This window comes from Emydura macquarii, unplaced genomic scaffold (genome assembly GCF_026122565.2).
Source record: "Emydura macquarii macquarii isolate MOO-44397 ecotype Brisbane River unplaced genomic scaffold, CSIRO-AGI_Emac_v2 contig_1551, whole genome shotgun sequence".
Classification (NCBI taxonomy): Eukaryota; Metazoa; Chordata; order Testudines; family Chelidae; genus Emydura; species Emydura macquarii.
Window position 1 is genome coordinate 25,975,433 of NW_027131688.1, and position 21,213 is coordinate 25,996,645.

Consider the following 21,213-nt stretch of genomic DNA (forward strand, 5'->3'; position numbering starts at 1 on the left):
TAGGGCAACACCCAGCAAATTCCTAGTCCCAAACCTTCCCCCAGAAATATACTGCCGAGCTCCCACTAGACAATGTAAGCTTATATAAAGTTTGTCATTTCACCAGTGGAAAATGATATGCAAAGACCCTGTTATCTCAAGTGGAGGTTCCCAGCACTTCAATCCAAACACACACTAGTTTAGATAAAACAATGAAACAAGTTTATTAACTACAGAAAGATGGATTTTAAGTGATTTTAAATAATAAGGCATGAAAGTCAGAATTGGTTACAAAGAAAATAAAATGATAAGCCACAAACTAATACCTAACTTAACAAGCTAAGTGAACATAAAAGCAAAAAGGTTTTTCTCACCAAAACCTCACAGCAGTCTGGATGGATTGCTTCATCCAGGACCTTCCCCCCAGTTCAATGATGTTTCCTTTGTCTTTCAAGTGTTGTAGATGTCATGAGTAGAGATGAGGGCAGAGAGATAATTTGTGTTGTGTGTGTCTTCCATTCTTATATCATTCTCTGCTATTTGAGGATTACCTCCAGCCAATCTGTTTACATGGGAAACCTCAGTTCTAGTGCTTACACCCTTCTTCCTGCCGAAGAATTGCCATTTAACTAGGTGATAGTCTGTAATAGTTCATCTGATTATGCTTATACCTGGCTGGGGTGCCAGTGTGTCTTTGTCTCTGAAAAACTGGTTTGGGTCTGCTTTTCTTAAACTTGAAACATGTTACAGCAGTGTTATACAATAGAATCTTATAACTTTACATTCCATGTTGATACACTTATTTTATTAGGACAATAATGTTCAGCAGATTGACTTTCCAAATGATACTTCACAAGGCATACTTTGTACAAAATTTATCATAGTCTTCTAAAAATGTTGAACATGGGGTACAGTCTATCATACTGACCACCTGTATATCACAAGCCACCAACACTACCCAGCACCCACACACTAAAACCTAAAACCTAAATTAGACCGAGGTATTACAGACCTCAGGCAACTAAACTATTATGTGCTACAGGAAGACAGTAAGAATGACCAAGGTGCACTAATGTCCAAGGACCCTGCAACGGTAGGGAATTGATTACCCAGATGATCCCATCAAGTGACCCATATGCTACACTGCATTGGAAAGAGAAAAAACCTCAATGTCATTGCCAGTCTGTCATGGGGGGAAAATTCCTTCCCAGCAGTCAGTTGGATCCTGAGCATCTTAGCAAGAACCAGCCAGCTAAACTCACGAGAGAGAGATGCAGTACTATAGCTAGGGAATGTTTGTGGATTGTAGAGTAGAAAGCCAAACTGAGCACTTAATTGTCTCTAAGTATTTTAAGAATAAGCTTTTTGACAAAGCAGTGGACAAGGAGTTCTTTTTGAAGCAAAAGACAGAAAGATCCTACTATCAACAAAGCAGAAGAGGAAGGACTGCAGAACATGATCAACAACAACAACAAAAAGAGCAGTCAGTCATTTTGTGGCTTCTACTCTTAGAATGGCTGCCAGATTCCACCTTAGATGTGGTTGCATGTCAGTCATTTGTGAGTGATCCCTGTGAATATAATCCATAAAGTGCCTTGGGATAGCTCAGGGCAAAAGATGCTATTTGTACATACAAGTAGGCAGTTATAGTATTACTTAAAACTAGAAAAATCTACTCATTTTAAAGAATATTGTGTGTTTTGTTTGTTCAGTGTATCTTCTTGCCCTGTTTTGGTCTTCACATTGCTATTTAGAACAGCACCCCCAAATGACTATGGTTTGATATTCATAAAATATTCTTTTACAGAAAGGGTTAGACTGTGTTAACCATGATTTCAATGACATGACTATTTATGCATAATTTTTATTTCCTTGAAATAATATCTTTCTGAATTCAGACTTGGGACCCAATTATGTCCCCCTTGAAGGCCATGGGAGTCCTGCTGTTGACTTAAATGGGAACAAGATAAAGCCCACAGTTCCAAGTCCCAAATCTCAAAACATATACACTAATTTAATGTATGATAATTTGCATAACTTTTCTGTGCAGGAATTTCTAGTTGCTGTTGGGCTGAGAGGAGCCACTCTCCAACACAGAGTATTGCCTTCAGGTCTAAGCTGGCATGAACAGGTCAGGTTAATGTAATTTTCCTGATTTCATGTTTAATTTTAGTTTTTACTACTGATTTGTTTTAAAGATTGAACTAATCCTTGGTGAAAAATCTTTGTCTTTCGACTGTGTGTTTGACTCAATATCACTATCTTACTCTGTTCCCAGAAATGTTATTGCTGTCCTTTGACATTCTTTTCCCCTCTTGCCTCCAGAGCATTGCTGCAATTTGATCTTGTTCTAAAATCCTTATCTGTGCCTTCACATTTCCCATCTCATCTGCAACAATTCCCTCTTCTATGATCATTTTAAATCCTACCCTTTCAACTTCAGGAGATATAGAATGTTGAACTCAAACTGCTCTCTCACTATTGGATGGAAGATCTCAACACCCCAGTGCTTGATTATGTTCACCAGTTTGATATCCATCTCTGAATCCAATTATATAAATAATTCTCAGTTAAAAAAGCATGGCTATTAATGGACTCTCTCCACTTCAGATATACAACCCTATAACTGTCTTCATTTCCATCTGCTCATTTAATTTCTTAAGTCACTTCTCTCCTATCTCTTTCCCACAACTTGTTTGAATAGCAATAGTGAGAATAAAAGACTTTGGAGCAAGAGTAAATGACTGATTAAATATGAGCCTGAAATGTCAGGCTGCAGCAAAAAAAAAAAAAAAAAAAAAAAAAAAAAAGGCTATATTGAGATGTATGGATTTAGAGGTGCATTATATAGCTCACATGACTAGAGAGAAAATTCCTAAGTGCACAACTGAAGTGAGGCCTTACCTGGAACACCTTTGGGTGGTACCTCTTTTTAAAAAGGATAGCAATAAACTAGGGGGCACAAGAGTTGTAAAGAAAATGATGGAATGTGTCATACATGAGGGATGTTTGAAGAAACGTAACTTTTGTAGCTTAAATTAAGGGAGAGAAGGGTTGTGCTAGCTGAGAGCAAATACTTGAAGGAAAACAATGTAGAGGAGTAAACTCAAATAGTATTACTAGAAATGTTGACCTTTCAACTAAAGATGGGCAAGTTTAGATGTGAAAGAAAATTTTATTAATAGTAAGAATTGGCAAGAGTGGTGGTTCAGACCCCTTTAGTGTAAATGTTTAAAAAAATAGACCCTAGGGAATAATGTAGATGACTAAGGGGGGATATTATATAGGTTTATAAAATCAGGAATGTTTTGGAGAAAGTGAATAAGGAAGTGTTATTTATCCCTGCACATAACACAAGAATCAGGGGTCATCCATTGAAAATAAACAAAAAGAAGTACTTCTTCATACTATGCACAGTCAATTTGTGGAACTCATTGCCAGGGGATGTTGTGAAAGCCAAAACTATAATTGGATTTAAAAAAGAATTAGATAAAGTCATGCAGATTAGATCCATCAATAGCTATTAGTTAAGATGGCCAGGGACACAACCCCATGCTCTGGGAGTCCCTAAGCCTCTGGCTGCCAATTCAGGGACTGAATGTCAGGGGATGGATCACTTGATGATTGCCTTTTTCTGTTCATTCCCTTTGAAGCATCTGGCATTGGCCACTGTCGGAAGCCAGATTACTGGGCTGGATCGATCACTGGGCCAACTCAGTATGGCCATACTTAAATTCTTACATTCTTATGTAGGAACTAACATGCACTTCTGTTGGTGCTGGGTTGGATTCTCCACAGTTTGGGGGTTTCCTTCTCACATGTTCTGCGCTATTTACATAAACCACTCTCCCTTCCTTTCAGCTACTGAGTAAATGCCCTCTTAATATTTTCAGTTTCTCCCCCTTGCCTTCCCTCTCTTAAACATTTTGTTATGGTATGTATTAAGGGTTATTTCTTTTAGAAATCCATGTTGTTTACAAAACCAGCACCCATTGAAAGATTATAATAATATTTTTGTGATTGTAGATTTTATATTTTTTGAATATTTCTGATGAGCCTGTTTTGGGATATAATCCTCCAGTTTCCATTACAACTTTTCATGTACACCTCTGGAGTTGTGCCCTTGATTACAGGTAAATAAAATGAATGTGTGTGTGTCACCTTATGGTATTGTAACTGTTTAGTTAGGTACTCTTTAGGAATGCTCCCATTTACATACCAGAATGTATAGTTATGCAGGCTTGTTTGAAGAAAATTTTATAACTAAAAATAGTTTTCTTGAGCAACTTCTAAGACTGCATTGTTGCATTTCTAAAATATGTAGGGTGTATTAAAATTTTGTCTCCTTTTTTGTTGTTAGGCCCTTGTTTTTGCCAACCAGATCTCTACTTACAGTTGAAACTTTCAGCATCTCCAGTAATGTTGCACTGGATAAGTCCTCTTCTACCCTCAGGTATAAATTAGAGTGTTCATAAAATATGGAAGCTCACTTAACCATCGTGTCCTTTATTTCTGTCTTTTATGGAGAAAGTGTTCTCCTTATGTGCAGAATTACATCTATTCCGGGCTACGTATTACACTTTGCCTGGATTTAATCCCTAGATTTCCTTAAATCTATATGTTTTTGAGTGGATTGTTGGTCCCATTGCTAATCATTGTGGCACCTTAATACACTTGAAAAATATTGTAAAATCAGATGGTTGTGTGTGGGCTTCCTGAGCAATGGCATCTTCAGAGCTCTAGAACAAGGATTTGTTTAGGTCAGTAGGTAAAGAAATACTTAATGGTTATATCTCACCCTAAATTTATATTGCACTTTAAAGACTAACAAATTTAATATTTGCAGGCGTAAGCTTTCGAGAGACTTCAGCTCTCTTCTTCAGATGCAGTAATACAGAAAATAGGTAACACAGAGGCATCTTATAGATATCCAGGTGCATTGAGAACAATGGGGGAGGTGGAGTCCGGTACTTAAGATCCAATGACGATCATTGAGTAGGAGGTGAGAATGGGTGAGCAAAGTAATTTACCTTCGGTAGTGAGACAGCCACTCCAAGTCTCTGTTTAAACCCAGTTTGAATGTCCGATCCCACTGAAGAATATCAAAAGAAACTAAAACATCTACTTAATAAACTCCCTAAAGAAACACAGGAACAAATCTACACAGACACACACCCCGAGCCCCAACCAGGGTTATTCTATCTGCTACCCAAAATCCACAAACCTGGGAATCTTGGACGCCCTATCATCTCAGGCATTGGCACTCTCACTACAGGTCTATCAGGCTATATGGACCCTCTCCTCAGGCCCTATGCCACCAGCACTCCTAGCTATCTTCGTGATACCACTGACTTCCTGAGAAAACTACAACCCATCAGTGATCTCCCAGAAAACACCATCCTAGCCACTATGGATGTAGAATCTCTCTACACTAACATTCCACATAAAGATGGACTTCAAGCCATCAAAAACACTCTCCCAGATGATCATATGTCACACCTCACAGCTGAACTTTGTGACTTTGTCCTGACCCACAACTACTGATTTGGAACCAATCTATACCTCCAAGTCAATGGCACAGCTATGGTGACACGCATGGCCCCACAGTATGCCAACATTTTTATGGCTGACCTAGAACACCGCTTCCTCAAAACTCGTCCCCTAACACCTCTTCTTTGCCTACGCTACATTGATGACATTTTCATCATCTGGACCCACGGGAAAGAGTCCCTTGAAGATTTCCACCGGGATTTTTTAATTTCCATCCCACTATCAACCTCAGCCTGGACCAATCCACACAAGAAATGCACTTCCTGGACACTACAATAAAAATAAAGGATGGGCACATTAATACCACCCTATACTGAAAACCAACTGACCGCAATGCATATCTTCATGCCTCTAGCTTCCACCCTGGACACATTACACGATCCATTGTCTACAGCCAAGCCTTAAGATACAACCAGATTTGCTTCGATCTCTTAGACAGAGACAAACACCTACAGGATCTCTATGAAACATTCCTAAAACTACAATACTAACCTGGAGAAGTAAAGAAATAAATTGACAGAGCCAGATGGGTACCCAGAAGTCACCTACTACAGGACAGACCCAACAAAGAAAACAACAGAACCCCACGGGTCATCACCTACAGTCCCGAGCTAAAATCTCTCCAACACATCATTAAAGATCTACAACCTATCCTAGCATATGATCCATCTCTCACTCAGGCAGTGGGCGGTAGACCCATCCTGGACTACAGACAGCCCCCCAACCTGAAGCAAATACTCACCAGCAACCATACACCCTACAAAAAATCCTACCCAGGAACCTATCCCTGCAACAAACCCCATTGTCAGCTCTGCCCACACATCGTCTCTAATGACATCATCACTGGTCCTAACCACATCAATCACACCATAAGGGGCTCATTCACCTGCATATCCACTAATGTTATATATGCCATCACGTGCCAGCAATGCCCCTCTGCCATGTACATTGGCCAAACTGGACTATCACTATGCACAAGGATAAATGGACACAAATCAGACATAAAAAATAATAACATCCATAAACCAGTGGGAGAACATTTTAATTCCCCACGGCATTCTGTCTCTGACCTGAAAGTTGCTGTACTTCTCCAAAAAAACCTCCAAAAACAGACTTCAAAGAGAAACTGCTGAGTTAGAAATGATCTGCAAACTTGACACATTCAAACTGGGTTTAAACAGAGACTTGGAGTGGCTGTCTCACTACCGAAGGTAAATTACTTTGCTCACCCATTCTCACCTCCTACTCAATGGTCGTCATTAGGTCTTAAGTACCGGACTCCACCTCCCCCATTGTTCTCAATGCATCTGGATATCTATAAGATGCCTCTGTGTTACCTATTTTCTGTATTACTGCATCTGAAGAAGAGAACTGAAGTCTCTCGAAAGCTTATGCCTGCAAATATTAAATTTGTTAGTCTTTAAAGTGCCACAGAACTCTCGTTGTTTTTGCTGTATACTGACTAACACGGCTACCCCTCTGGAACTAAATTTATATTGTTATTCTCCTATTTTTTACTTGAGTATTGATTCTCTAGTATTTTTATTGGATTTAAAACCTGTTTTAAATAGCCTATTCCTATTGTGGTATCCCTGTAAATGGTCTTGAAATAGTGTTGTATTCTGGAAATATGATCTTGTTGAAAATACTTTCTTTTAAACCTCTGCCATAATATAATAAAGAAAAGGTTAGACTAATTGTACTGCCTTCCAAGGAAGATCTAGGGAGACTATATGTAGCCCTGGATAATTTACAACTCCACAAAAGGTTAAACTGATTGAGTAAAAATTTAAATTATTTTATTCTCTAATAATCGTGCCCTTACAGCCAGCTAAAAGGATAGTTATTAAGAATTGCTACAATGGAGAGTAAAAAATTCAGGATTATATATTCTGGTTTTTTACATAGTTTCATATAATTTATTTTGACTGTGTGTGAAGTGCACAGTTTTTACCTGACATTTTTGTTTCCCATTTTCCCCCATAGAATAATCTTGGATGAGGCTGCTTTGCATTTGTCTGACAAGTGCAACACTGTTACAGTAAATCTGCACAGAGGTAAGGAATTTTTAGAAGCAATGGTAACCATGTGCTAAACTTTTAAATATAGTCTTCAGGATTTAAACAAATCTGCAGAAATATTAAAAACATTCCAACAGGCTACTGGAGAAGAGAGCTAGATTTATAGTGAGCAGCAAGTTAGACATGAGTGTGTAATGCAGTATAGCAGAAAAATGTGACCCAGCGTAGTTTTAAACTATATGTGTAGGGTCTGGTCACAGAACAAGGAGATAAAAGTCGTTTTCTATATGGCTCTAGCACAGGGGTGTCAAACTCATTGGCTATGGTGGGCCAGATTTGAATTAAATGTACTTCAAGTGGGCCATACATACCATAAATCGAAATATTAGGCACAACCATTTTTATATAGTATTATATTTTATTTGCTAGATACCAGCGATATAAAAACTGCAGTAAATTCACTTCTACAACTACTACTATTTTACCATTGAAAGAATCGATCAGTGATTAAGAATTATAGTGCTGCGCGGTGCCCCAAGACCACACTGTCCCTGTCCTGCCTTTTGGAGCGCAGTCTCGCACAGACAGCACTGCCGCCAGAGAGTACAATGCCGCGACATCTCACAGCAGCGCGTGCTGCCGCCAGGGGCCGGACCAAAAAGGTTGGCGGGCCGTATCCGGCCTGTGAGCCGGATGTTTGACACCGCTGCTCTAGCAGGTTCTCTTGGAGTATTTGGGTGGCCCGTTCCATGGAACCTGCTTCAATACAGAAATAAAACCCCCTCCAACTGCACACCCCTTGTTGTCACCTACCACTCCCACTGGAAGCCATAAAGGGGTATCATCTAGAGCTATAATCCATACTCGAAGAGGACCCCATCCAGAAAGAAATCTTTCCTGAATCCCATCTTCAGACAACCCCCCCAGCCTCTTTAAGCTCATCTTCAGAAGCAAGCCATCAACAGACCAGGACACACCAACTGAAAGCAGCACCAGATCCTGCCAGAACAGATGCAAAAGTTACAGATATATTTCCACTGCTATAATGATCAACACCCCCCCACAACATACCTTTCAAAATCCCTGGGTCCTACACATGCCTGTGACAACATATGGTACACCTCATGCAGTGCACCAAATGCACCAATAACAACTATGTGGGTGAAAACAGACAATCACTATGCTCTCAAATGAGCTCTCACAGGAAAATGATAAAAGATAGAAACACCATATCACCTGTGAATGAACACTTTTCACAAAGCGATCACTTTCTATCTGACCTATCAGTCCTCATCCTCAAAGGAAACCCGCACACAACACTTTCAAAAGACGAGCCTGGCATCTTAAGTTCATAACTCTGCTAGACACTAAAAATCATGGTTTTAATAAAGACACTGGATTTAGGGCTTATTACAACAATCCCATTTTTGTCTGACGACTACAGAGGTGTTAACGGGACACTGCAGTCTTGAATGGTCCCTTACAGTATGTGCTAACTATTTATGCTAAACTATCTGTTTGATCTTGTATTTAGCTGTGGCACTCTGAGTACCTTTCCCAGGCCTGAAGAAGAGCTCTGTGTAGCTCGAAAGCTTGTCTCACCAACAGAAGTTGGTCCAATAAAATATATTATCTCATCCACCTTGTCTCTCTAATATCCTGGGACCGATACAAGCTACAACATTACATACATCTAAGCATAAATGTGAGACTCTCTGTTAAAGTAAGGCAACATAGTGGAAGATACACATGTATTTTGAGCATTCATATATATACATCAGTGTTAGAGTCGTAAAAAAAGAAGTGCCAGAATTCCCCGGACCCAGCTCCCCACTCCAGAAGGAGAGATGGCAGGTGAGTAACCTGAGTGGAACCAGGGATACACCCTCTTGTCCCTCCAGACCTGGCTTCCTGGTCCTGGTAGCTGGGTAACCTGGGCGCCCCGGGTAACTGTGATGCTGTTTCTCCTTTCAGAGCAGGCCCGGAAGCAGAAGAGGCATGAGGAGATGGTGCCTCTTGCCTCCTTCATCTCTTCCACTTCGGGCCCACTCTGGAAAAAGAGGTGGTGACTCAGTAACCTGGGCTACCCAAGTTACTGAGCCGCCATCTCTCCTTCCGGAGCAGGGAGCCAGGTCAGAAATATTCTTACTTTTCTTTATTTGTTACTTTTTTTTCTGTCCTCCTATCCCCCAATATTAATGCTGATATTTACCAGAAAACCAAAGTTAATTTTTTCCACTGATTTTCACCCATATTTTTTAATTTTTGTAATAAATATCAATACACTCATGGGAAATTTTAAACAAAATAAAAAGAAAAATAAAGAGCTTTGCTTATGGGTTTAGGTATTTAAAGGGCTGTTACTGAGGAAGGATGGTCCAGTGGTTAGGGCACTAGCATAGAAGTGATACGCAGGTTCAGCTCCAAGAAAGATCTGTCAGTTCACTGCTTCATGCCACATATTGGCAACCTACTCCATAATGGATGAAAGGAGGCCTGGCAGAGCAATCTCTGCTTTGGCCCCAGCTGGCCAAGAACTGGAGAAATGGAAATGTGGCTTAAAGCCACCATTCTCCTCTTCTCTCAGCTGCACCAAGTGTAAACTAGAAGCACCTAAGGATTAAATCCAGAGAGTTCCTCTGATGTAAGGTGACAGCAATATAAAGTGTGTTGACAAGATCAAACCAAACAAAATTTTGTTCATTATGCTTCTTAACAGAGATTAATAATTAGTGATTTAAAAAAAAAAAAGAAATGAAACAGAATTTAAGATGACATTTGATGTTGGGCAATTTTTAAAATGCTCATTTTTACTTTCAGATTATATTCGTGTTATGGATATGGGACTCTTGGAATTGACTATAACAGCAGTAAAACCTGGTTCTGATGGAGAGAGAGTAAGTACTTAAAATAGAAAGAATAAAAGAATAATGTTAAACCTAAATGATAAAAATATGTATTTTGCATTTTGATCTTAAAACATCTTGAAAGGCTTAAATCATGTTTAGTATCAAACCCTGCTGAACAGTTTAAAAAATCCCTTCTCTCATCATCAGATTGTCAGATTTCAGGTTCCAAAATAATTTATAAACTATTGCTCCATTCCTAAAAGTTTTATTTTGAATGATCAGACAAATAAGTAATCTAGTTAACATAAATCTGTGTATGGATATTCTTCATATGGAATCTCATATTGGTCTTGGATAGATTTCTATCATTATCTGTTGTTGGTCCCTAGATTAAGCCACGCTTTGAGTTACACAGTTCCAGTGATGTAATCCATATCCGAACATGCTCTGACTCTTGTGCTGCACTAATGAATCTTATACAGTATATTGCAAATTATGGTGATCTGTATCCACCTAGCAAGACAGAGATTAAACCTGGAGTTGTCAAGCGGAAAACCAAGGTATGAAATGGCAAAGTGACATCAACTCTCCTAACTATCACCATTACATTTCTAATCAGACATGTTAACTGTGCTTTCCACAATAGTAATAATCTTAATAATTAATAAATACTTCTTATACTTTTCCCACAAATATTTAACTTATTGTGTGGGTTTAAAAGCAGTTTTTACAGTAATTGTTTTTGGCAATATTTTTTCCTTTCCTCTTGGCAATCATAATGTGTTAGCGTAACAGTACAAAGTCCTTTAAATACTGTCCTGATACACTTCATTCTCATTTTGAAGACAAGATTCTAGAACACATATATGCCTGTCCAAATATAGCTATTTCAAACACTGCAACACCAAGGCATTTCTGTAATACAATATATATTCACACTCAACAGTAATGTTACAGACTTTCAAAACATTTGCTTAAAACCCTTTTCCCAGGGTAGTCTAAAGCATAGTCCCAGCTCATGTTTATTTAAAAAAAAATTGATCTTCCACACAGTGGTTTTATATTAGCATACCAAACCATGAAAGCAAAAGTCATATTCATAAATACTTGTTAAGCACAGTGCTTCAGTCTCTTTATAATTGTAACTTTATATAGTTCTTCTGTTTGTAGGCAGATGCCTCTAGCCGACCGTCTTCCCAAGGACTAGTCCTTGCTGAAGCAGAGCAACAGATTTTACGGGATTTGATGAGTGATGCTATGGAGGAAATTGAGATCCATCAAGCTGCTGCCCCCATTAGGCCACAATCTAACGGTAGAAGAAGCCTAGAATCCTTTTACTAACTTTGCAGATACTCATTTCCAGGATAGATCTGTAGATGTTATAAGCTAAATGCATTAACAGACATTAGTAGTTTGCAATAGTTAAGGGTAAGAAATCAAGCACTGAAAAGATCAGGAAATTCAAAACATTAGGGTTGCTTCCACATGGTTATGTCAGCAACAATTGTACGTTGTACAATAATTATACAGTAGTAAGCCTTTTCAAAAGGAAAACAGAAATAGAAAATTCTTCATATGCTGAGCTAACTCAATTGAGCTAGCATATGTGGGAGCACATTTAACACTTGGAAATTTTCTATCAGATTTCAGTCTTAATGCTAATATTGCAGAAGTGGTAACTTAAGGTTAAATTCAGACATGTTATGGAGTGAGAGCAGGTAGCTAGAACAGTAGGCAACAAATTTACCCTTTGGGACGTGGTGTATTAGAGGTCTGGGCAGAGACAAAGACCCACAACCAAACATAAAGTGATAAGACATACTACATCAAGTAGGAAACCAGGAGCTCCTTCATAGCAGTGGAGGCCATCCAGGAGGATGGAGTAGTCTACAGTATCAAAGGAAGAACTTAGATTCAGGAGAGTGATCTAAGGAGAAAGCATTAGCAGAAAGAACAAGGTAATTGATTACGTAGGACTGTGATTTCTTTGCCATGGTAAGAACTCAATCCCAATTTGAAATTGGTCAAGGATGTTGTATTGTAAGATGTGTTGGGAGGCTATGTTCTCAAGTCTGTTGCTGAGAAATGGAAGATTAGACATCAATTGCTGTTGTGTCAAGAGTCTCATTTGATTATTAGATCTTCAGGTTTTATGTTCACATTCCTTTTGTCTGTTAGTAAAGACAGACAGTTTCTATGGATTCTTTAACCAAGATGAACTGAAATAATAAAATTAATACAAGCTCTGCTGATGATCAGTGCTGTAATTATTTTGAGTCTTAACAATACACACATTTTAGAAAAATGGGTTTGTTTTATGCTAGGAATGTATTAGCCATATAATGTGCATATTTTATTTCTGATTATTTTAACACTTAATTTTGGAACTATTCTAAATACCACATTTTCAGTCATTTAACCATGTGTGTATCTTATAAGGATGTTTCCATTGAAATGCTTTTTTTCTTCTACCAGGAATCTTGGGTGAAAAATCTCAAACCCAGGAACCAGCTTGCTCAGATCTCTTCCTGTTTCCAGATGAAAGTGGGAACATCTCACAAGAGCCAAGTCCCACATACACTTCATTCACTCACCACCTGATTAAAGAGGCAATGGGAGACGTACCTACTGAAAATGATGACTTCTGCATTCTTTTTGCACCCAAAGCTGTTGTTTCTGTAAGAAGCTCCTAATATTAAGAAATCTAGATATAAGATAGATGGAGGAAAGTAGACTTGAGACTTGTCCCTTTTGATTTTGTAACTTTCTGCCGACTGTTTGCTGCCATTGATGGATGGTCAAGAGGGATAAGAGAGGAGAAAAATCCTTATATCTCACTATCATTGAAATGTTGCCAATTTGGAGGGAGTCTCACTTTTGCTATGATTACTATTCATATAAAAGATATGTAGCAGTTTTTTGGAATAAACCTGGGAATTCACATGCGTTGTTCCTCTAAGGAATGACAACAGAATGCTATTTAGTCCTCTTCTATCATGAATGTCACTTAGTAGCAAATTTGCATTTTTCTGTGTTAGCATTTCAACAAATCTTTAATTATAACATGTACTATAGTTGAAAAGGCTTATAAGAAAAGTACAGTACTTCCCAAGATATTTTATCCTTGCAAGTATTTGTCTTGTATCCATTTCTCAGAAAATCGAATCTTTAATTTAAAAATAATGCCAGCCTTTTTCCATCGCTTTTAAAGAACCTATCATCAAACCTTGAATAAAAGTTTCTCTGGGTAAATACTAACAAAATATTAAAAATATCAGTTCTTAACTCCCAGCATCCCACTTACCACTGCACAAAGATTTATCAGGCAGAACACTGACAGTGAAAAATGTAGTCTTCTCTTCCCTTATTTATTCCCTTATTCCCTTCATTAAACTGTTATGGATGGATTGCCATCATCTAGACAGACCAGAGTCAACTCCAGACTTCTGATAGAAAGCCCCCCATTCACCTGGCTAACCTTCACAAGTCCCACCTCCAGCAGTACTAGCACAGTAGTTCTAACTCTTTCACACTATGTTTTAAGACTTAATTTTTCAGTTTGGGTGAGGAGTCATATTTCATTGCCTTTCAAGTTCCAGTTTATTTTCTCTCTGCTAATTGGGAGATATCAGATATCTTATCAGGGACAACTTTCAAGAACGAGCTGTCTTGAGCCCATGCAATCTTAGAATCATAGAAGTACAGGACTAGAAGGGATCCATCTCCTGTGCTAAGGCAGGATTAAGTATACCTAGGCCATCCCTGACAGGTGTTTTGTTTAATCTGTTTATAAAATCCACCAAATATATGGATTCCATAGCTTCCCTTGGTAACCTGTCATTACCAAACCAAGAACAGTTATTGGGGCTGTATTCCATATTCTTCATAGTCTGGAAGCAAAGAGGATGCTGATCTGTTTTTATCTTGAAGTAATTAAACAACTGAATGAAGAGATTAAGATTTGCACTCTCACTTTCCTGTAACTTTTTAGGAGAAGGAGGAGGAGCCAGTAGTGAAAATAATGGTTGATGATGCAATCCTGATAAAAGACAATCATTTCAGCCTGCCTGTAAAAAAGACAGATACAAGCAAAGCCCCCCTACATTTTCCTATCCCTTTGGTTCGCTACGTTGTGAAGGAAATCTCTCTTATTTGGCACCTTTATGGAGGAAAGGATTTTGGGACTGCACCTCCTACTTCTCCAGCTAAAAGTTTTATGTAAGTGCTTTAGGTAGCTAAGTATTTCCTTTTCAGAGCCATACATTCTGCATTTGACTTCGAAGTGAAGAGTTAGATTAACTTAATGTACTTTCTTTTTTTAATGAACCTCCTGTTCAATTTAATTCCAGATTCTGGAATGTATTTCTCCCACCCGTTGATCTGAATGAGTCCAAGTTTGATGACCTGCAGGGTACATAGAAAGTCAAATGTATTCTCCCAGGCTTTTCCTGTGGGGAGTGGGTTTAATTAGACATGAATGTGTTGAAGGTGGTGGTGAATGGAGTCTGTTTTGAGGATATTAAGCAGGTTGGAGGGGAGTGAACATTATTTTGGATAACAATAGGAGTTACTTTGTTAATGTCAATTCAGTGGTAATAGTGTATATGTTTTATAATATTTTACAGTGCCTTAATAGCTGCATAACTATTACAGTGAAAAAGAGAGAAATATTTGTAGTTTACGTTAATGCAGCAATTTTTCAATGTTTGTTTGTTTTTTTCTTACCATAAAAATATTTAGTAAAACCTAGTAAAATATGCATGCTTGTGTGGTTAGAGATAGTCTGAGCCGACTTTCAATTTAAATTGTGAAAGAATATTCCTTTTCCCCCCCTCTCTAGTAGTCCTCATAGTTCTCCTTCTCACACACCAACAAGACATGGACGTAGCATGACATGTGGGGGAAGAGGAAGGAATCCAGACTTCTTAATGCAAATACAGTTAAGCAAGGTGAGATAGTAACAGAAGACTCTGCCGCAACAAGGGCATATATAATATATATTCTAAAGACTTTATAAACCCTAATGATGAGTTCTGACTCCATGAAGCTAGAAGGCTTACCAGTAAAAGTGAACATTAATTTTACTTAGATACAGAAATCCATTCACACGATTATGCTGAGTGGGGGACTTGGGATTTCTTTACCAAATGAGTTTGCAGGGCTGCATGGTTGACATAGTGCAACTTTGTTTGTTTAGCAACCATATTTGAAATGAGGGAAGCTAAACAATTATTAAAATACTTGCTTTTAATCCTTTACATATTTTTATTTTGACAGAATGTTTTTTTACCACTTTTGCTATCCTTATCATGATATAACTTTCCTTTTCTTTTACTCCAAATTGAAATTTCTAAGGAGGAGGATGACTTGAGGGTTAATGAAGCATAAAAGTGGAAAAGAGGAATAAGTGGGGGCTGCTGGAGAGAAGGACTATGTGGAGGGGAAGCTGCCAGCAGGCCAGGGGAAAACAGGATTGACTGGAGTGTTGGGGGGGATAATGGCTGGAGTCTGCCAAGGGATGGGGTGGGGGCTAGCATTTATGAAGAAAAAAGGAAGGGAGGAGGAAGTTGCTGGATGAGTCTGACGGGATCGGGATCAGAAGTTTCCTGGCAGAAGCAGAGCATCACTGGAGACTGCATGGGGAACAGCCAGTCAGAGGAAAACGTCACCTCAGGACTAAGAGGGAAAAGAATAGTCTGTGGCAGGATTAATAGAGGGGAAAATGCCTCTTCTCCCTCCCCCTCCCGTTTTTGTGTGTGTATTTTCTATTTGTTTCAGGTTGAATCGTCATCCTAAAACATGAATGTGCAAACAAAAGAGGGTCAAGAGGCTTTTCTTCTAAGAGCGCAGACATCTGATCCCAAAAGCCCCACCATTTATTTATTTTAAAATCTCAAGATTTTAAAGCCATGATTTATGAAGTCCTAGATTTATCAGTATTGTAATATTGTAAAGGCTTGTATGCACTGAACCTTAGTATCCCCTTTTGCCTTTCTGTTCCAAGGTGAAATTCCAGCATGAGGTATACCCCCCAGGAGGGCCAGAATGTGACTCCAGTCTGTTGGAGCAGCCAGTGTCCCGACAAGTTTTTATTGTTCAAGACCTTGAGATCAGAGATCGCTTGGCTACATCACAGATGAATAAATTTCTTTATCTATATTGTAGTAAGGAGATGCCCAGAAAAGCACATTCGAATATGGTAAGGTTATGAAACCTATTCATTGGATATTATAGTAACCAAACATTTTAATTGTGAGACTGGTGTGGGTTCTTTGGTGTTGCAGATGATGGAGTATGAGATCATGGAACGTTGTAATAGCATAAGCTTTAGGTCAATACAGGCTAATCTATTTTGCAATGTTTTAGCAATTTAAAAATAGATCTAGCGTACATAGGCTTACTAAAGCTGCACTGAGTCTTCAGTTTTGAGTATGCAGCACCTTGTGTGTGCACACTTTGAATTTCAGTTGCGTATGGAGGCATGTACACCTAGTTTATTCATGTCAGAAGCTTTGAAGAACATTTAATATGTAGCTTTCCTTTTCCAGGGAACTTTCAGACATACATCAGTCCATGATAATTTACTCATCCAGTATTAGATATATAATTGGCAAATGGAGATATGTTACAAGGACAGAAGTTGTAATCATTTCACAGTATGAATGAAAGGTGAACTCTTTGCATCGGTCAGTGTTTTCAGTTTGGATTTTTGCATTTTTAATGTATTGAGTTTGTCTCTGTCTCATTCTTGTTCTGCAGCTAACAGTTAAAGCATTACATGTCCGTCCAGAGTCTGGCAGATCACCAGAGGAATGTTGTTTACGTGTGTCACTAATGCCACTTCGCCTCAATATTGACCAGGTTGGTGATGCTAGAGACACGGTCCATTAGATGAAGGATTATTGTGCCAATGTACAATTTCTAAATGCTCATTTGGAGAAATTTAATGAGTACTACTATAACCTTTGTACTCATAACCTCCTAATACACATTTTATGTAATTCTTTTGTGGGTTTGATGCCTTCTGTTATCAGTAAATCATATATAACTTTGGATTCCCTGCAGCTATACGTGTATCTCCTTGTACATTTGTCTATGTCCATTTTACATGAAAAATCTCTTTTAACAATTGAGCTTGTCTAGTGCTCCAGCCAAAACAGTGACTAGACTTTTTCATTTAAAAAACTAGTAATATCTGCAGAAATGGCTGTTCTCTCAAAGATTGCACTTCATTCAGTGAGACTTCTAAAAAATTAATAGTTTTGAAACAGTGAATTTTTAAAGACCTGAGTACACTTACACTTTGACAACACTTGTACAGCTTTGTCATCCCAGTAAATTTATCATTGACTTGAAACTAAGTCCAATAACGTCAAATTCTAATGTGAGGAAGAGAAGTCAATAATGTTTTATTTAGAAGCACATGGCATGATGAGACTGTGCTGCTGTACCACAAACTGTTTACCATTTGTAACCCCTAACACCTATTTGGAGCATTAATGGAAGAGAGCACGGAAAAGAGATGGTAGATATTTTAGCAAGAAGGCAGAATGTTTTTATTTGTTTAGTATCCACTGTGTATGAAGCCTCCTAAACCCAGAAATTCTACAAGTTTAAAAGTGTAATGATTGGTTTTGATAGAAATGAGCAAAATGACTGAAATGTTCTCCTTGTCTGACTTCTGCAGACTATGGAGGGGAAGATTTTCAGAAGTACATATGACAGTTAGCTGTCTAACTTCATTGGCTTTCAGTGGATGTTAAACACCTAACTGCCATTTGTGCCTCTGAAAATCTGCCCTGCCATAGGCTGTAATAGTTTCATACTGTATCCACCAAGAACAGAAACATAGCATAGAAGTTCTTCCAGCTAGTAGCCAAAAAAATTATCCATTTAAAACATTCCCATACCATGTTTTTAGCTGTGCCCCATACATCATGTCCACTTTTGTAACCCCTGGAGAATGAACCACATTCTGCCATGTGTTCCCTGGAGACAAGGGCCTCCATTTTGGCTTTGGGGCCCCTGATAATGACCTCCTCAGCTCTTTAGTAGTTCAGTTCCAATGGATCCAGGCTAACAGGTTCTCTTCTAACTACACAGAGGAGGCCAAAGGAAAGGTAATATAGACCCAGATTGTATTCTATGGGGGTTGGTGCAGGGACCACATATGTGCACCACCCTCTGAAGGGTCCCAGGAAAAGAATTGGGACAGAACCGCAAAAGCTGCTGCACCACATGCTACGTAGTGCAAGGGAGATTCCCATATTTCTGTCCATGGCTTTCCATTGCACAATATGGGCCAATGTATTGTTTGGTTAGGTTACAACTGAAAAAAGGACTTGAGCTCTGAATGCTAAAATGTATCTTCTTCTTGTTCTTCTTCGAATGCTTGCTCATATCCATTCTGAATTAGGTGTGTGTGCGCCACATGCACCGGTGCCGGAAATTTTTCCCTTAGTGGTATCCATAGGGTCGGCTTTAGCACCCTCTGCAGTGGCACACATATGCGCTCGTATATAGAGCGCTGCCAGCCCCCCTCCATCTCAGTTCCTTCTTACTGCCCGTGACGGTGCTGAAACACTCTCTTGCTCCTGCAAGCTATAGTATTCCTAGTGGTTGTTTTATTTCTAGTGTATGTAATTGTTGTTTAAGAGTTTATTATCTAGTAGTTAGTTCGTTAATTAGTTGTTTACCGAGGGTTAGAGCATGCCCCAGTCCCCGGGTTTTAAACCCAGTGCTTCATGCAAGAAGGCTATGCTATTGAGCGACCCGTTTGAAGTGTTTGGGGGAAGCTCACCTTCGTGAAAAGTGTAAAATCTGCAAAGGGTTTCACCCTCGAACCAAGAAGGACCAGGACATTAGACTCAAGGCCCTTCTCATGGAATTGGCACTCGGCCTGATGTTGGAACCGCGATCGAATTCGGCACCCAGTATGGTGGCATCGACCAGGAGTGCTCTCCCGGCGTCAGCACTGCACAGCACAGCTCGACATCACCAGTGCCGAAGAAGAGGAAGGCGCATGCCAAAAAAGAGCCAAAGTCGGCTAAGAAGAGCTTGGGCAATGTTGGAAAAGCCGATTCCGCCCTAGGAACACCTCCACCCACAAGGGTGTCGAGACCAACTCTGGCACCATCACCAACTCCGGGGAGTGGTAGAGTCCCTTCTACACCTGCTGTGTTCCAGGCAATGAAGGACCTGTTGGCCTGGCCAGTGCCGCCTACACCACAGGAGGGTAGAGCAGGGCACCGAGGATCAGATATCCACACCAGGGACCAGTCGAAGGGAAAGTCAGCGCTACTTCCACCACAGCACCCTCCTTCCACGCCAGTTACGCAGGGACATCTGCCAGACACTGGGCCTGATAATAAATGAGCAAAAAATCGATACTTACACCAGTTCAAAAGGTAAAATCTGAGTTCATAGAGGCAGTCCTGGACTCTACTCAAGCCAAAGTACTTTTGCCCAAAGACAGATTCTTAGCAATGTCAGAGCTCATAGCCTGAATTATGCCCCCTTCCCCCCCCCCCAGCTCAGTTTCAGTGTGTGTGTCTCAGACTCCTGGGGCACATGGCAGCATATACATACATGGTTTGGCACGCCAGGATGTGACTTTGGCCACTCCAGTTATGGCTTGCCACAGTTTACTCCCCATCCAGACACTCCTTGGACAGAATATTCATGATCCTCCCCACCCCATTGTACTTACCTCCCTGTCATGGTGGATGGAACCTCAACTTGTAATGGCAGGGGTACCTTTCGTGACCCCCAGAATGACTCTGTTGTTAGTATCAGACTCTGTTGTTAGTATCAGACTTTGGATGTGGTCTGGGGTGCCCACCTGGGCGCCCTAAGAACTCAGGTCTTTGGTCCAAGGAAGAGTTGTTTCTCCACATCAGTGTCAGGGAACTCAGGTTGATTCGCCTGGCCTGCAAGGTATTCCTATCACACCTCTCCATCAAAGTGGTAAGTGTCTTGACGGATAACACAGACACCATGTACTACATCAACAGGCAAGGGGGAGCCAGGTCTTCAGCCCTCTGTCGTGAAGCATTGCATCTGTGGGACCTCTGCGTAAGCCACAGCATCCATCTTGAGTCAGTTCATCTACCGGGGTTAAAAAATACACTGGCGGATTGTCTGAGCAGATCCTTCTGTTCTCACCATGAGTGGTCTCTCCACCAGGATGGGCCTACTGCATTTTCCAAAGGTGGGGAACTCCCCAAGTGAACCTCTTTGCTAATGGGGAAAACAAGAAGTGTGCTTAATACTGCTCCCTCCTGGGGTTGTAGGACGCCTCCCTGACGCACGCATTTCTCCTGTCATGGGCGATGGGTCTCTTGTACATTTTTCTCCCTTTACCTCTCATACACAGAGTCCTCCTAAAGATCAAGAGGGTCATCCTGATAGCCCCAGCATGGCCCAGGCAACTTTGGTTTGGGATGCTGTCGGAGCTCTCGATGGCCCGACCATAGTCGCTCCCGTTGAGGCCAGACCTTCTCTTTCGGGACCGGGGCCAGCTGCTCCACCTGGATCTGGCCACTTTGCACCTGACAGAGTGGATGATTTGTGGTCGAGGAGGGATGAGCGCCACTGCTTGGCCCAAGTTCAGAGAATCTGGTTGGAGAGCAGGAAGCCTTCTATGGGGGTGTCTTATTTAGCCAAATGGAAACGCTTCACCTGCTGGGCGATGAGTCAGAAAGTTTTGCCAACTAAATCCCCTATTCAGATGATCCTGGACTATCTGCTTCATCTGAAGCAGGAAGGCCTGGCCTTCTCGTCTATCAAAGTGCACCTGGCGGCGATTTCGGCCT

At 40.1% G+C, this 21,213-nt stretch overlaps 1 protein-coding gene across 5 annotated transcripts in view; it reads left to right on the forward strand.

Annotated features, from left to right (window-relative positions):
* Positions 1–21,213, forward strand: part of ATG2B (autophagy related 2B) — an 87,606-nt gene that overhangs the window by 46,881 nt on the left and 19,512 nt on the right. For 4 of the 5 annotated variants that reach the window (XM_067555094.1, XM_067555092.1, XM_067555097.1 and 1 more), the window contains exons 23-34: positions 2,030–2,110; positions 4,006–4,112; positions 4,340–4,432; positions 7,516–7,586; positions 10,371–10,447; positions 10,789–10,959; positions 11,570–11,711; positions 12,875–13,077; positions 14,391–14,617; positions 15,240–15,348; positions 16,404–16,598; positions 17,159–17,260. In XM_067555094.1, coding sequence (XP_067411195.1) covers positions 2,030–2,110; positions 4,006–4,112; positions 4,340–4,432; positions 7,516–7,586; positions 10,371–10,447; positions 10,789–10,959; positions 11,570–11,711; positions 12,875–13,077; positions 14,391–14,617; positions 15,240–15,348; positions 16,404–16,598; positions 17,159–17,260 — 1,578 coding nt within the window. The remainder of the gene's footprint in view (positions 1–2,029; positions 2,111–4,005; positions 4,113–4,339; positions 4,433–7,515; positions 7,587–10,370; positions 10,448–10,788; positions 10,960–11,569; positions 11,712–12,874; positions 13,078–14,390; positions 14,618–15,239; positions 15,349–16,403; positions 16,599–17,158; positions 17,261–21,213) is intronic. The other variant, XM_067555093.1, reaches the window with a different exon arrangement.